Here is a 17,629-nt window from a genome sequence, read left to right on the forward strand (position 1 = left end):
ACTACTAGGTGTAATCTTCATCTGCTAGGCATGTGGGGAGTGTAATGTCGTGTAAACCCGTGGTGATCAGGGCTCGTATACGCCCCCTTCACTATTGGTTATCGTTGTAAGCGACTGTTCTGGATCGTCTGTCAGGCTGGTTGTCAGACTTGTTGTCAGACTAGTTGTCCGGCTGGTTGTCAACTGGTTGTCAGACTGGTTGTCAGACTGGTTGTCAGACTGGTTGTCCGGCTGGTTGTTAGACCAGTTGTCAGGCTGGTTGTCAGGCTGGTTGTCAGGCTGGTCGCCGGCTGGTTGTCAGGCTGGTTGTCAGACTGGTTGTCACACTGGTTGTCAGACTGGTTGTCCGGCTGGTTGTCAGACTGGTTGTCCGGCTGGTTGTCAGGCTGGTCGCCGGCTGGTTGTCAGGCTGGTTGTCAGACTGGTTGTCAGACTGGTTGTCCGGCTGGTTGTCAGACTGGTTGTCCAACTGTTTGTCAGACAATTTGTCAGGCTGGTTGTCAGACCAGTTGTCAGGCTGGTTGTCAGGCTGGTTATCAGACCAGTTGTCAGGCTGGTTGTCAGACTGGTTGTCCAACTGGTTGTCAGGCTGGTTGTCAGACCAGTTGTCAGGCTGGTTGTCCGACTGGTTGTCCAACTGGTTGTCAGGCTGGTTGTCAGACCAGTTGTCAGGCTGGTTGTCAAGCTGGTTGTCAGACCAGTTGTCAGGCTGGTTGTCAAGCTGGTTGTCAGACCAGTTGTCAGGCTGGTTGTTAGACTAGTTGTCAGGCTGGTTGTCAGGCTGGTTGTCCAACTGGTTGTCAGGCTGGTTGTCAGACCAGTTGTCAGGCTGGTTGTCCGACTGGTTGTTCAACTGGTTGTCAGGCTGGTTGTCAGGCTGGTTGTCCGACTGGTTGTTCAACTGGTTGTCAGGCTGGTTGTCAGACCAGTTGTCAGGCTGGTTGTCAGACTAGTTATCAGGCTGGTTGTCAGACCAGTTGTCATTCTGGTTGTCCAACTGGTTGTTAGACTGGTTGTCAGGCTGTTTGGCAGGCCGGTTGGCAGGCTGATTGGCTGACTCGGTGATCGACAGGCCGCCCGATGTTACTGAACTATTGCTGGGTGCAGCATAAAGCAACAAACAGACATTGTGTGTAGTTCATCTTTTTCTCAGGCAGTATACTCTGAGGGTGTATATGGGATCATCTATCATACAGTTGCCCCGCCGATGATAAAGACAGTTTCAATAGATTTCGCTCACCACTGTGATAAGAGAAGAACAAATAAACACACGCACGAATCCGTGGACCAAATTTACATTAAAAACGTCAAGATGTCACCGGAGCGTATACACTACGATAATGTCGGCACTTGTTGACACCAGTGTTTTATTTGGACATATGCAATACCAGATATGAAATGATAATAATGTGCCTTAATAATAATGTAATCTTTGCTTTTAAGACACTGTAAGAATTTGCCTGCAAGCCAGAAAGATCAGTTTGGATGAGTGATCTTGTTACGGAAATATTAAAAGAGCCATGTTCGATACACATTATATGGTGTATTCATTATCAAAGGTTTCCGGAAGGAGCTCCGAGCCATGCCATAGTGATGTTTTACGTGGAATTATCGGTAAAGCAGTTCTCTCACGCTGATGAAACAAGACATCGATCAGATGAGAGACGGTGTTACTTGAGGAACTGCGTCACGATATGGCTGAAATATTACCGATGTGATGTTAAGTTTTACTCACTCACTGAGGAACTACTGTGGAGACATTGATTTGTGCCTCGAACCTACACAAGACGATGTGTATATGGGATCGTCTGTCATCCACTTGTACCTCCGACATTAACAAACACATTTATGAATGAACTTTACCTCACGACAGATAGGTCAGTATGGATGAGCGACATTGTGACGGAAATATGAACAGAACCAGGTTTATTACACATTATAAGGTGTACTTATTATCAAAGGTTTCCGTAAGGTGTCTCGAAGCATGCTATCGTGCTGTGTTATCTGTTATCGCCCTTCATAAAGCAGATGAGGCGCCTTGCAGGTTGTTGTCTCTGGTGAAAAAAACCGTCACACCCCGCGGCTGGCCTCTTTGAACAGACATCGATCAGATGAGAGACGATGCATGCTTGAAGAGTTACTGCAGAGACATTGATCTGTCCCTTGAACTTACACCAGACGGAGGGTTGTCGGAAACAACTGTTTGGCTTGGTCTTCCACTGGTCTAACATACAGGATTAAACTTGAGACCACGAACACTGTGTCAGAGATCTCAAGTCAAGTACAGTGAAACCTCGTTAGTCCGGACCCCGTTAGCCCGGGCACATGACCTGCAGTAGGATTACTGCCGGGAACACCAACATGTGTACATTCTCCAGAACCAAGATACGTTATCCGGAAATTTGTTTCATGAGGTCGATTTCAAGTGCGGTGTTTCACTGCATGAGAGCGGAGAATAGTCATGTCGTTTCAGTGTTCGATTATTTCGGGCAAAAAGAACATTCAAAGAGTAAACAAGGTGTTTTTGCGGGTCTTTTCTTTTGTAAGATAAAAAAATTCTTAAACATACGGACTTCGCTATTGCCTCCGATAACATACCTTCTTGACATTTATCAGCTGCTATAAAGTCGCACCTAAAACGTGCGAATGTAAACGCTTAATGTGAACCGAGTAGATTCTTAAAATTCCATGTTATCTTCATGGTCCTGTGTGCTTCGAGGATACCTGCCAGAAGATAAACAATGAACAGTTACGACATCCTCACAGGCATGACAGAAAGTTATGTCAATAACACCATCATCATCATCATCATCATCATCATCATTTATTTCTAAAAAAATAAGCACCCACGGTGTCACACCCGAAAACGTTTTTTAACATGACAATAATTAGTATCTAAAAAGATGTCGGTTATACCGTACAAATATTTGGCGATAAACATTTTGCTTGAAGATTTGTACGAACATTTAAACAGAAACACTTACATAAACAAACATGCATATACACAGTTACACTCAAAGGTACTTATCTATTATACATATGAATTTTGCAAGGTTTTTTAATTCTTTTACATTTCAGGTACATTTTTGGGTATTTTATTATATTCGGAAATTGCGTGTATTTATTTGAGATTCACGGAACGCTTCACATTTAAACAGGTGGTGGAATTCATCGGCTATAGCTTGCGACATACACAGTTTACATGTCCTAAATTCTCTCTCTATACCAAGCCAACGGCCAACTTCGACAGGTACATTATGGTTACAGGTTCTATGTTTTAGAATAGGATAATAAAAAAAATTAGATAGGAGAAGAAAGTTTTCAAATGACAGGATATCTTTTAATTATTTATAATAATACCCTTTTGAACTTCTCTCGACGTCAGATCTCCAATTTTGATGAAACTGATCTTTTAAAGTTGGAAATGCGTGAAACGCTTTGTGGGTCGTAAAATACATAGGACAGATCACACTTATTATGTCTTTGCTTCACATTTTTTATCTAGGCATTTTGTTCATTATTAGATAAAAATTGCAAATGAGCAAACTTAAAAATAATTTGTGATAGTTTTGGTTTACACAGTTTATGCCAAAAGACAACCACCCGTTTAGCTGCATAAATCGATAAAGGTATTGTACCTGGTTCTCCATAAACCGTAACATTTGGGGTGGCATTTCTAAGACCCCATTCCAGTTTAAGGAATGGTAAATGGGTCTACTACAGGCAGAACACAATATTTACAAGACAACATAAACGTCTCAGTACCTCGCTATCACTGACCAAACGGCTGACGTCAACAGCGATTTCCAGGAGTTCCTGGAGGAGCCACGTCGTGGTTCTTACAGTGTTTACTCAGTTAACTGAGATTACTGGAAACGAACATTGTGGGCTATGTAACCGCAAGTGTGGATGATCGTACATATTCCTGGTGTTCTTTGTTGAAATGAGAAGAGTAACACTGGCACCAGTGAGTGGCGCTAAGAGGGTTCATGTTAAGCAAGTACATGTTTCATGACTTCAGACCTTAGAGGTGACGTTATATTTGCGTAGACCATTGATGGCATGTGGGTGAGTGAGTGAGTATAGTTTTACCAGAAATGGGCTTCACACATTGTACCCATGTCGGGAATCGAACCCGGGTCTTCGGCGTGTCGAGCGAACGCTTTAACCACTAGGCTACCCGACCGCCCCTGATGGCATGTGTATGAGGCTTTGGGTATATGGTTAAAGAGAAAAAGCATTACATTCTTACAGTCGATAGCCAGTATTTTTAAAGGTTTTTAAACAATTGTCTTAAGTTTCATATGTAGCAATGTTTCTATTTGATGTGCGGTAAAATCTGACAAAAACTAATTGTAAGAGCAGTCCTTGTTTTCCCATCGAGACTGTTTCAAACTATCAATCATAGTGAGTGAAAATGGTTTCACGCCGCTTTTAGCAATATTCCAGCATTATCACGGTGGGGGACACCAGAAATGGGTACACACATATGTCAACACAACTATTGGTTTCACTTCTCAGTACACACATATGTCAGCACAACTACTGGTTTCACTTCTCAGTACACACATATGTCAACACAACTACTGGTTTCACTTCTCAGTACACACATATGTCAACACAACTACTGGTTTCGCTTCTCAGTACACACATACGTCAACACAACTACTGGTTTCACTTCTCAGTACACACATACGTCAACACAACTACTGGTTTCACTTCTCAGTACACACATATGTCAACACAACTACTGGTTTCACTTCTCAGTACACACATACGTCAACACAACATCATCACGGTGTGATTCAAACCAAAAGCAGGATGGAACAAGAGGACACCCGTGACACTGTACGTCACTCTAGCCATTGCCACTCTCAGAGCAAAGAGAAGCCATTGTGTTGTCCGAGGAATACAGAACTCGGGCTTCTTAACAACCTTTCAGCATACAGACACGCGGTAATGGAGAGCTGGTAACTGTTTCGTAAACCGTCGAGTTTCCATAACAGCTGGAGGCCTTTTGACACGAGCTGTTCTGTTGTAGTCGTTCTGCCTAACAAACACTTTGATCAGCTTCCATGTTAATAGACATCCCGGCCGTATGTGTTTATCATTAGTAATTAAGCCAAATTTTAAATGTGTCAGTGATGTTCCATTTTGGGATAGGAACCAAGGACGTGTAATAGGTTCTTGGTGTTTAGCGGGTGGCCCTTCAAAGGCACTTTGTGGTATCTTTTCAAATTATTTTCCTTTTGGACACAAGAGAGTCCGTTTGGGTTGATGCATCGGTGCAGCCGTAACCGGAACGTTTTCGTGAGACTAAAAGGGGGAATTCATCAATGTTCATTTTGACACGTTGCATTTTTTATCATCCTGAGCGTGATTGGTGTTTCAATGTGTGAGTCAATATTTCTCATCGATGCATCATCATTAAAGCTACCGTTGGCGCTCATGGTGAGTAAGTGAGTAAGTGAGTTGGGTTTAACGCCGCTTTTAACAGTATTCCAGTTACACACGGCGTGTCAGCTCAATGTGGGAGGAAAGCCCGAAGTGATGCAGGTCTCAGACGTTTACTACTTCGGTGAAACCCACCAGCACGGGTATGGTGCTGACAAACCTAGAAACATAATCGGGGCGAACCGGGATTCGAACCCACAATCATAGGTTTCTGGCGTGCCCAAGGGACGTAACTCTGCACAGCGAATCGCGGCGCCTTAGACGACTGGGCTACCCGTGACCCCGGCGCCCATGGATGAATTATAGGTCCCAAATAACACCATAGATATGCTCGGTGACAAAGCGTTAGCAAACAGATGTAACATTTATTCACTTAAGACAACCACAAGAATAGATAAACGTGATGGGATTTCTTGCGTTTCTGCAAATATTTCTGATACGAAAGAGAAACACTCGTTACGGCGTAGGGCACAGGGACTCCAATAGTTCAAGTATCTTCACTTCATTCACAACAGATTTACATTAACATAAAATTGTGTCTGTAGTTTGCAAATACTGCATCAAAACTAAGCTTCTGTACCTAGTTTACGAAACTTGGATCTATTTTCCAAATGTGATGACAATCGCCTGTCATGTCAATGTTTATCCAAACTTAACATATTTCTTTCTATACTTAAGGCCTTTCCGATGATGTTTAATGGGTGAAAAGGCTTCGGAGGTATTTTCTTCATAGATTATTCAAATTATTGTCAAACCATATTGTAACCCCATTCATCCTTGGATAAACTGGTCCCGTCTGTGGTTCTGGTTGTGAAGGAGAGACAGCCTTTCAGAGGCACAATATATCTTTTGATTGAGTTATCTATTTTTTTGAAACAAGAGAATAAGTAACAGCGGCGCGAATGGACGCGACATGATAAGGAAATTTATTTAGCCTGATAGATGTTTCAGTGAGTTAATATTTCTTTAACGAGGCTGATGCTGGTGCTCATGGATGAAGACAAGGTCCAAAGTATCTCATGCTTGTCATTATGTCAGAGTCCAGGGATCGGGTTGTCATGCTCGGTGACAAGGTGTTAACGGACCGCTGTAAATGACTGCAGTGCCTCATAAACAACAGTCATTCACTTTCGACATCCTTTGACACTTTACATCCTTGAGACAACCTTATGATCAGACGAACGTGATGGAATGTCTTGTAATTTTGACAACAGCTACGTCGACAGTAGCAGATCTACCGTCGATGTGGACAAATGACCCTTGGCGAAACTGTAATTGTCAAGAATGACTGGCGTGTGATTAGGCAAGGAATGTTCAGTCGCCTAAGCGGTGGCATCACTTTACCTGAAGACGAGATACAAGTTCTGAACAGATAGTCCCGAGGGCAGCATAACGCTATCGTACAAGAACCATGACATCAAACGAAATTTGTTGTGTGCTGACGACACTAAAATAAAGGAAATCTTCTGGTCATGATGGAGTGACTAAAAAACCTACAAGGCAGGCTGGATTTAGACATTCACAGAATCTTGTGATTCTCTTCAACCTGATAATAAAACACGAATATTCTCCGTTACCTTTCAGAACTGGTTTCACTGTTGCGCTATACAAATCAAATGGACCCAAAAATGTACCAAAGTATCAGCTATTGGAGTGAGTATGGGTTGACACTTTTAGCAATATTCCAGTAACACTGCTTGAAAAATTCACAATGGAGGGAATACAACCACAACATAATATTTCCTGATGGAACACACTCTGAATTTCGGAAGGGTGGTGTGGCTCAGTTTGCAGCATATACTGTACAAGAATGTATGGTGTATTTCAAGCAGTCAGTCAGTACTTTATAGCACTTTTCGAGAGAACAGAAACTATTGAAGAAACGTTTCGGCGATTTATCCAATATTCTTATACAACTGCAAGGTCTTATGTTACTTTTCAAGGTCAGCTATCAGAATATTTTGAAATACGTATAGACGTGTTGGATAAAGAAGAGTCCTAGTCTACATTGATGAGCTTATATACGAACTGAAACTTACAGGATATGGATTCTAAATCGTAAACGACCCCGCCTATCCTACTACTGGCAGGTGATACTACCCTAATTAATACTACCCTTAAAGGCATGGAGAACCTCTCAGTCACTGTAGACATATCTGCCCTGAAATGGATGCTGACCTACATCCCTTCCAAAAGGTCACTGTTTTCAACACAAACGTTAAAGGGACACCGTCATATAAGCTCACCGTAGGTAGACAAACAATTAATAGAGTGAAACAGATATATGCAGGGGTTATCTTCGGAAAAACAGATTAACATAAGTTTATTGTATTTCGAGGCCAGGAGGCTTACAGTGCATTTTTCACATAGTTTGTAAATGTATAGCGAGCGCTATCGTATTTTAAATACTTGAATACAGACACATAACAGAGTAAAATATAAGTGTTTGTGGAAGTTGACAAAATTTTGTCGACATGAATATTAATAATAACACATAGGTAAATATTTCGAATTACAGTGTAATGTTAGCATAAAATAAACACATGGTTTTCGTCTTTGTCTCCCTCTACACAATATGGACACAACAGGCATAACGGATTACTAGTTTTTACATTCGTATATTCGTTAATTCAAAAGTTGTTTGAACAACATTTAAAATTTGTTAAAAGTCTTCTTATCTGGGTATATCTAATACATTTTAAATATTTTCAGTATTTATCAAGGATTTAAATGTAGAAACAATAGCGGAATTCTTAAAACCATAAAGCCATTTTGGTTGCATATATCTAACAAACCCATGCCAACACTGCTGACATTAATAATTAAAATAATTCACAGTTTACAACTTCTTGGCTAATCCAATCAATACCATGGGAAAACAAGAATATTCTCGTTGCAGAGGAGCGGTCGGGTAGCCCAGTGGTTAAAGTGTTCGCTCGTCACGCCGAAGACCCGGGTTCGATTACCGACATGGGTACAATGTGTGAAGCCCATTTCTGGTGTCCCCCAAAACCATACTCACTCACTCACTCACTCATTGCAGACGTCAGGTTTACGTAGCCCATGTCATTATGTTGTTTCGTAAGAAAATAACAATCTTAACAATTTTTTTACTATTCAGATGTATAAACATAGAATGACGTCCACATTCTCCTAATTTTGCTTAGTTGCAAGTGCGATAACGTACTCGTAATATAGTTACAGAATTTATTGTGAACGATTTCAAATACTATTCAAATACTATGTATGTATATAAAAATAGGTTGAATTTTTCTTTAAAAAATAGGAAAGCAAGTGTTTCCGTCCAAATTTTATTTCTATGAACCATTATTTCTTATGGCGCTGAAGACTTTTCTGTCTATTTGGGCAAAGTTTGACATGCAAATGGAAACGTATTTCTACATAAAGAATAGATAATATTAGACATCCTTTATTTGTTTACCTGTTAGGAGCCACTTTTCATATTTAGATAATTGACCTCCTCTTTTGGAAACAAACATTTTTTTTCTTCTCTAAATTTGCGGTTACACCCTACTGTTAGCAATATTCCTCTTATATATTTAGTCTACTTTTAAGATTAACCACTGTCTCATCAAACATTATCACATAATCAGGGTTAAAAATAACAGACAGATTTCTTCAATAATGACGTCTACAAAAACATATCGCGAGTCATTTTTAAACAAAAGCTTCAGCTTAATAATACAACGAGTAGCGTGTGTTAGTTAATGGACTCACTACGCACAATTTAATCTCTAAATAGCTGTGCCACACTCTTTCGCACTCCAGAACAACGATCATGGCGGATGAATCATATACCCTTCCACAAAGAACGGGCCACATGCCGACTTGAAGTACCTCACTCTCATAGCTCTAAAAGCCACTTGACAGTGTTGGTTCATTTCTGTCTCTGTCGACGATAATGTAGATGCTTGTTTATCCGCCAAGCCGTGAACCAGAGGATGTGTTTACATTCAATGTTAAAATATAGGGTTTTCACTAAATTATCAGACAGGTGACATCCACATTTTTGTTCCAATTAATCAATCTTCTCTCTTTTTGAAACAATAACAGAAGGGTGTCACTAGATTTGACAGATTCGTTGTATCCAGAGAGAGATCGATACATGAGTTTACACATTTCAAATGATAATTGTTAGTTTTTATGGCATTTCAAATAATGTCCCAGAAACCTCTTTGCCCCAATTACATTCATCACCAAATTTAAATGGTGCGGTTTTTTTGCTTGTTTATTTTTTGTAATCAGTGATGTTTACAGAAACACTGAGATGAAAGGGTTGGTTAGTTGTCGGCAATCTAATTTATATATTCAACTGTTCCGGCCATATTGTTTAAGAACAAATTATAGTGATACGAATATGATGGTATATGATGGTGTATGCCAAGAAATTACTTGTTGTTTGCGAGAAACGCCATGAGAAATAACTAGCATGGCACAGACAGACGTAGGGTATACTGAGGTTTGCAGAACGTTTATTTGACAGGAGAGTTCCGTGGGTAAGAAAACTGACATTTCAAAAATCTGTAGTAGTATCATTGGGGCGATAGTGCGGAGGAGGAATACCTAAAATGACTTATTTATTCATCAAGGTATCAGAACCTGGGTCCTTGGCATAATGACAAAAGCGAAATAGAAGTGTCCTTGATTTCAAGTCCACTATTTGTGGGCAGTTTGCAGATCCATTAAATGTTTATAACTCCATAGAAGCATTATAATATGTAGTGGTACCAAAAGGGATGTTTTGCCATCAAGCCAACCTCATCCATTACTTCATTGAACTATTCTGTCATTGACTGATCAAATTACCTTTTAGTTCTGAGGAAAATAGAAAATACATTACCTGTTTGTGACATGGCTACAATCAACTTCTCATATCAGTCCTATCGATCTCAAAATTGCATTGCTTTTTAACGCCTCATTCAAGATTAAATCTCATAGAATCTCAGCCTTGGGCCTATTTATTGTAAAATTCTGATATCGACATTTTGTTCTTGCTAATGGAGCTGGAAAAAGAAGTTGGTGACAGGAGAAAGACGGTTTTCAAAAAAACTCGCTAAAAATGCCCTGTGTCAACTCAATGGACACAGTGATACCTACTCGTTCTGTCGCCTTTAAGGTGCGGTGGGGTAGCCTAGTGGTTACCGCGTTCGCTCTCAGGAGTCAAGCTGCTAAACGTGATCACCCATCCAACTACTATCCGCGACTGACTTTGCTTAACTTCCCCTGATTTGTGATCTGTGCGCTGTGCACAGGACCACAAGCCACCACATGTCTCCAATCTGTAACACGCTGTCTACGACATCCGACACACGCATTAGACAACGTCGGAAACAAGGAGGGAAGTGGAGGCATTTGGGGAAGAGATTTGGTAGACCACTGGTGTTAATACAGTCCGTCATTATGACAAGGAGTTGGAGTGTAAATACTGAAGATCCAGACAGTTTGATTATCCACTTTTCTTATAGCAACGATATTTATGCCTCACAGGTTTATTTCGGCTGAGCCCGATACAAACAATACTTTCTACGCTACTTTTGATAGACACGGTTGCTCCAAGGTGTAATATTTAGATGCTGGGAGTGTAATGGTGACGTAAACCAGTTGGTATCAGGGATAGAATACGTCCCCTGCAATGCTGCTTGTCGTAAGAGGCGACTTGTATGCATCGGTTGTCAGGCTGGTTGTGAGTCTCAATTATCGACAGGTTGCTTTAATTTGCTACACCATAAGAAGCACACATGACGTGTAGCTCACATAATGCACGTAAGGCATTTCCTGAGGTTGTATACGCGATCGTCTCTCAAACACTCGCACCTCCGAAGATTAACAAACAGTTAACACACTTTTATGTATGAACCTTACCTCACGACAGGTAGGTCAGTTTGCATGAGCGACCTTGTGACGGAAATATTAACAGAGCCAGGTTCGTTACACATTATAAGGTGTACTCATTAGCAAAGGTTTCCGTAAAGTAGCATGCTATCGTGCTGCGTTATATGTTATCGCCCTAATAAAGCAGATAGGACGCCTTGCAGGTTGTTGCCTCTGGGGAAAAGTAGTATCAGCAGCATCATACATCAGCACATATACTGCATCACTCTCAGTGCACACAACTACTGGTCTCAGTTTTCAGAACGGACATAGGTCAAAACAGAGTGATTCACATAAACAGGATGGAACAGGGTGTTCTTGAAAACCTTTCAGCAAACAGACGCACGGTAATGGATAACTAATAACTCTTGTATAAACAGTTGGGTTTCCTTAACAGATGGATGCCTTTTGACAGCAGCTATTCTGCTATGTATATTCTGTCAAAGGAAACACTTTGATCAGCTCCAATTTTAACAGATATTGTGCGTTTATCGTCAACCATGAAGCCAAATTGTCAGCGATGCACTTTGTTGTGAAAGGAAAAAATATTAAAGTTGTTCTGGTAGTTAAGATAAGCAACCTTTCAAAGGCACAGTATATCCTCAAGTTTAGTTATCTTCAGATTGGACACAAGAGAATATGTTTGTTTTGGTGCAGCGCCGCATGATAAGGGAATGTTTACTTAAGATAATGTGGGTACAGTTTAAGTGTTTGTGTCAAAACGTTACATTATAATCATCCAGAGCGTGATAGATGTTTCAGTGAGTGAATTAAGGTGCTGGTGGTGCTCATGGAGGAAGATAAGGTCCCAAGTAACTCAAAGTTCAGAGTCGAGGGATCATGTAGTCATGTTCTGTGACAAATCATTCACAGACTGTTGTAACTGACTGCAACGCTTCAAATATTAAAGCGACAAAACCCTCTCAAATAGTCAACAGTCAACATACATCCTTGCGACAAGGACATGTTTAGATGAACGTAAAGTTGTCCTGGTTGTTAAGATAAGGCAACCTTTCAAAGGCACAGTATATCCTCAAATTCAGTTATCTTCAGTTTGGACACAAGAGAATATGTTTGTTTTGATGCAGCGGTGCAACTGGACGCCGCATGATAAGGGAATGTTTACTTATGATAATAGCCAACAGTCAACATACATCCTTGAGACAAGCACATGTTTAGATGAACGTAATAGAGTGTCTTGTAATTCCGACAGACGTTGCGTTGATAAATCAGATGAGGAAAAGGAAGAAGTTGTTACTAAATATGGTACAGGAACTCCACTATTTCAAGTAGTTGCAGATCTATCGTCGATATGGAATTGGAATGATTATGATCTTGGTACAACTAACTGACGCTTGTCGTCACTGGGCCACCTGCCCAATAGGTATGGTTTAACATCGTCGGAACAGTGTACTTAGAAACAAACACATTGTGTCTTATATTTTGCAAAAACCGCAGAAAAAATGTGTAAGACATAATTCAAAGTTCTGTTTTCATCCGAGATAAGATGTAAAAAGGTATGTCAATGATATGATAGTTTCAGGGAGGACGAGCTCGAAAACAAAAGCGTCAGTTTTCTTATCGCTGCACATTCTCGAAAACTGGAAAGCGAAGCGGCACACAAATATCGATATTGTTTAGATATTCTGTATATCATATGTTTCTATTGTCTATCACTGATCTCACTCACCCGCCTGGCACGCCACGATGGTCGCACCTTGTGTTGTCAGACTGAGAGGTAGATCGTGTCGCGAGGTAGAAGGTGTATTATGACACAAAACATTTCGACGGAGATATTAAGTCACTGTTACCAGTTAAAGCGTTACGCATTTGCCACAGATGTCGACAAGGATAACATTTAGCCACAACCAAGGATACGCTCATGTCCAACAACATCAAGGTATCTGTAAATGTGATCTTTTGTTAATTTGCGATGAAACTCGTCTCTTTCATTGATGTTTCTCTTGACAGTATTTTGAATTATGTTGAATAGGTAAAAAGATTTCTGTGGTATTTTTTTATATGTTTTTCAAACATGAAATTGTTAAATCAAATTTGTCACCTCCCTACATCCATGGACACAGTGAACCCGTCACATTTCTCTTCCAACAATGAATAAAACACTGAGAAGTTGCTGAAAAGAAGTGCCGCAGAATTAATTGAGATAAACCACCATGTTTCCCAATGCTGAATGCAAACATGACAGTTAGCTCGTCATGTGGCAGGGAAAAAAACCTACACGAGCATCTCCTTCTCCAGAAATGAAGTAGCAGTGTGAAGAGTCAGATCAAGTGACGTTAGGAAGGCATGCTGCAGATGCATTGTACGCGGTTAGATTATCTAGCAGCCTTGGTTTTTGACAGCATGTGCGGATGTGTGGTACTTAACTAAAGATTCAGATGTTTACTGTTCATTTCTGTTTTCAACAAATCAAACTAAAGTAAGGTATATAATAAATCTGTTTCTAAAAGGTAAGACATATGTTGCCGTATGTAGTTATGCATGTGTTTATAAGACTGTTGAGAAAGGTAGTCTTAACTGGACACAAATGCCACTCGATGTATTTGGCTTTTTGAAAGTCAAAGAGGCCGCTGCCCTTATTTCGTATTGATGTTTTAAGATGATAAAAAATATTACTTCAAGAGAAACTATACTCAAGCAGCTAGTGCCCATTTCCAAATTGAAGTCTTGACATTAAAATTAATGATCCGTGTGAAACTTAGACATGCTCTGTGTGTAGTCAACTTTAAAAACGGCTTGGCTGATATGCATTATCAATTTGGAGAAAAGACACTGCCGATCCAAATATAGCCACAACTAGACATCATTATTCATGTTATTAGGAACCCGTGAAGAGCCGGGGTAGAATAGGTCTTCAGCGACCAATGTTTGCCGTAAAATGCGACTATGCTTGTTGTAAGAGGCGACTAAAGGGATCGGGTGGTCATTCTCGCTGACTTGGTTGATGCATGTCATCGATCCCAATTGAGTGGATAGATGCTCATAATATTAATCACTGGATTGTCTGGTCCAGACTCGATTATTTACAGACCGTCGTCATAGAGGTGGAATATTGCTGAGTGCGGCGTTAAACAACCAACCAACCAACCAACCAGTTATGTAATTAGGATGATCGATTTGTTCGGAGCACAGCAAAAAAGGGAAGCAAATCCTGCAAATTACTGTTCAGCATAAAAGTCGGGGTGAAGTGAATAAGTAGAACGTCGCAACAAAAAAAACTAATTTCCCTATCTGGGCCACTGATGCTCATATTAGATTACAGCTGCAGGAGATACTTAACTCGAAAGTTTAATGTGTTTAACTAAATCACTGTTGAGTATATGATAAGTTGTTACCATGTGACAGCATAAACTAAACTTATCTTTGAATTCTTTGATAACAAGATGCATCAGTTTAACTACCTTCATGCATTTGAACAAGTTTCATGGAGCAATGAACTGTCAGGAACATAATCTGACCCCTTATTATAGGATGGGTTTGACCTGTCACGTATCCGGAAAATCACTAAAATACTAACAGGAAGCCATAGATAACAACTAATTATCTTACCCATGTGCAGGAACGCTACTTCAGGGGCAACTATAATCTGTCGATCAAGGTTTAGGGTGTTTCGTCTGAGTACATGTTGTGATGTAAAGATTGAGTGAGCGAGGCGGGTGTTAGGTCGCTTTTAGAAATAGTAAGGCATAATCACGGCAAATGACCCCAGGAGTGGTGTCAACCATTGTACTTATGCACAGAATAGCACCGGGCTTTATCCATGGACGGTTCAACATATCGTCATCACACGAATCTAACCAGAATAATAGGAAGCCGTCACTGATATCTCACAATCAGGAAGCGTGGCATTTGAAAAAAAACTCAGGGATCAGCAGCTCAAATCTGTTTAATTCTGGTGTGTGTGCAGGGGGAATTGATTCCCGCAGTTGGCCAATTTAATTTTTCAGATAGTTGACCTCCAACCTGATCTCTCACTGGTGATTCCATATGCCAGTTAATTATGTTGATTTAGTTTAGTGTCACAAGGTTGTATCTAGGCCTGGGTGAACGAGTATTGTGTCACATCAGTTTCAGCAGAATCTCAGTTGAGTCACAGTCGGGGCACCAACAATGAGTTTCACACATGATCTGTCATGACATACGGTGAGTTGTACAGTAGGTGATCCGTGCAAGGATCCGCTGATCATGGTCGTGAAACCTGTGTTAGTATCCTTTGTCTGAGTCTCCGTCACATGGACTTTCCTTCAACTTACAGAATACTACTGCACCAACCACTGTCACTACAACTACTACTAAAGTCTTCGATAACCACTACTACTACCACTACAACTACAAATACTGCTGGAAGGCGAGTAGAAGGTTGCGTCATATCAAAAGACGTCAAAAGAAGGTTGCTTTTACCCTGTCTGGTGCTAATCATTAAGGGGCTGAACATGAGCTGGTCGTCTCGGTGTCAGTATAATGTGCCTAAGTGGGGTATTCATGTTAAACTGCGGCATGGTATTATCATTGGAGTAGCACTATTAATCGGCATCTGTCCGGAATAGTAGAAGAAGCCACACACACACACACACGCACACGTGCATGCACGTTGCAATATTCTTGGACGCGACGTTAAACCCCATTTCGTCACACCTCACCTACCCTCACCAATACTGCAATATCTCAATGATTACCTCTGCAATTATTATCTACTACTATTAACATAGATATGAAATAGCTTTTGCAGAAATTATCCAAAGGCTTATGTCTGAGCTTCACGAGTATAGCCGTTCTCAAGAAATCCATATACTCTCCTGTTTGCTGCTGTATCAAGCTTTAATATCTTGTCTCTTGACACGTAATTTAATGATAGTTGTGTGTACATACGTACAGGTCATTACTCACATGATATCTTAGCTTCTCAAGAGATTTTACAATACTTGCATCCCGTGCTGTTTGTCGGAATGTTTCGTATATATACAGGCGGTCCATCACCAGTGCGTATCCCAAGGTAGGTATAGATGATGTAGATTGAGGACAGATGCGGGTTGCCGTTATGAGCGTGATCCACACAAGGGTTTGTGATGAAAGTGTGGCACGTCAGCGTTTTATTCATCTGCTGCTTGCTGAATATAAAGAATAACTCGATACTGAGTAAGTGAATGTTGTCCGCTCGACACAACTAAATATGAGAAACTGTTTTGCGTTCATCATACGATATAGAAGGGTGTGGGATTTCTGACGGTATTACATCTGAAAAAAACAGTCAGTCCTATAACATTTCGTGTGGTGGAGAAAAGAACATTAGTTGCTGCATGACCAACAGATGGCAAGTCAGTCTGTTGTGTCGTGATTGATCACAAGCGCACTTGCAAGTCCCAATGCCTAGAGGTCACGGAGGTAAGGATCTCTCATATGGCTTAAGTGGGTTTAAATGTATTAATCACTTCTTAGCCAAGTTGTTGTATTCCATATTTGAATTGAAATAATATTCCAGAAGAAGACATGAATCTCTCATGCAGTTTTAATCGAATCGCAATATAACTGATATAGACGATTGCAATGAAAATTAACGACCATGACCTGAGCTTATGGATATCCAAATTAATAATACAACTAATTTTAATTTTTAATATAATACAATTAATCTCATGTTTTCAGTGGCTTAAAGCAAATGTCTATTTCACTCAATCAATTGCCTTTTGGTGGATTGCCACAATTGGAATCCAGATTGCTATCCGAACACAATGTTGTTTTAATGTTAGAAAAATTCAAAGGTAAATGTCGCCTCCAAAAAACAATGAAACCCTGCAAGAAGGCAAGACCCGGTCTTTCAAGTAAAAGAAGCTCATGGGCTTACTCGTCAGACAATAACAGTCTTCGTGGTGACCACTCCAACACATATATCAGAACCAAGCGTTGGTAGGATTTGAGTTGAGATAGGTCAGAGACAGTGTCACAAAGGCTAATCATCACACATAAAGGGCAAAACCTTCACTGAGGAGACTCAGATCAATGCTAAATAAAAGCGACACATCTCTTTCCAAAATCATAAGAAAGCTCTGCTAAAATCAAAGTCAATTTACAATTCCGGCTATGCAATAAACATGTGTTTATGAATCAGTATCATAAAGGTGACGGTACCAGGTGTCTACGAAAAGAATTGCACCATCATAAACACATGCAAATACAAGTCAAATGTTCAGCTGGAATAGAACACAAATATGGTACAAATCCAAATAGGGAAGTGTATTGGACATCATTTGTGTCACTGATGCGT

At 40.4% G+C, this 17,629-nt stretch overlaps 1 protein-coding gene across 1 annotated transcript; it reads right to left on the minus strand.

Moving 5' to 3' along the window:
- Positions 1–274: 274 nt before the first annotated feature.
- On the minus strand, positions 275–1,898 carry LOC139448784 (clumping factor B-like). Its single transcript, XM_071230319.1, has 2 exons — positions 1,869–1,898; positions 275–721 (listed from the first exon to the last, which is right to left on the minus strand). Exons 1-2 carry the CDS (start codon positions 1,896–1,898, stop codon positions 275–277), a joined length of 477 nt encoding a protein of 158 aa, XP_071086420.1.
- Positions 1,899–17,629: the final 15,731 nt, after the last annotated feature.

This window comes from Haliotis cracherodii, unplaced genomic scaffold, assembly GCF_022045235.1.
Source record: "Haliotis cracherodii isolate W230 unplaced genomic scaffold, xgHalCrac1.p SCAF_7, whole genome shotgun sequence".
Classification (NCBI taxonomy): Eukaryota; Metazoa; Mollusca; class Gastropoda; order Lepetellida; family Haliotidae; genus Haliotis; species Haliotis cracherodii.

Bases quoted from the DNA above. Each gene is read 5' to 3' on its own strand.
- LOC139448784 (XM_071230319.1), bottom strand. From the start codon at position 1,898: ATGTCGCTCATCCATACTGACCTATCTGTC. The intron at 722-1,868 runs GTGAGGTAAAGT...TCTGACAACCAG, and splicing joins TCCATACTGACCTATCTGTC to CTTGACAACCAGCCTGACAA.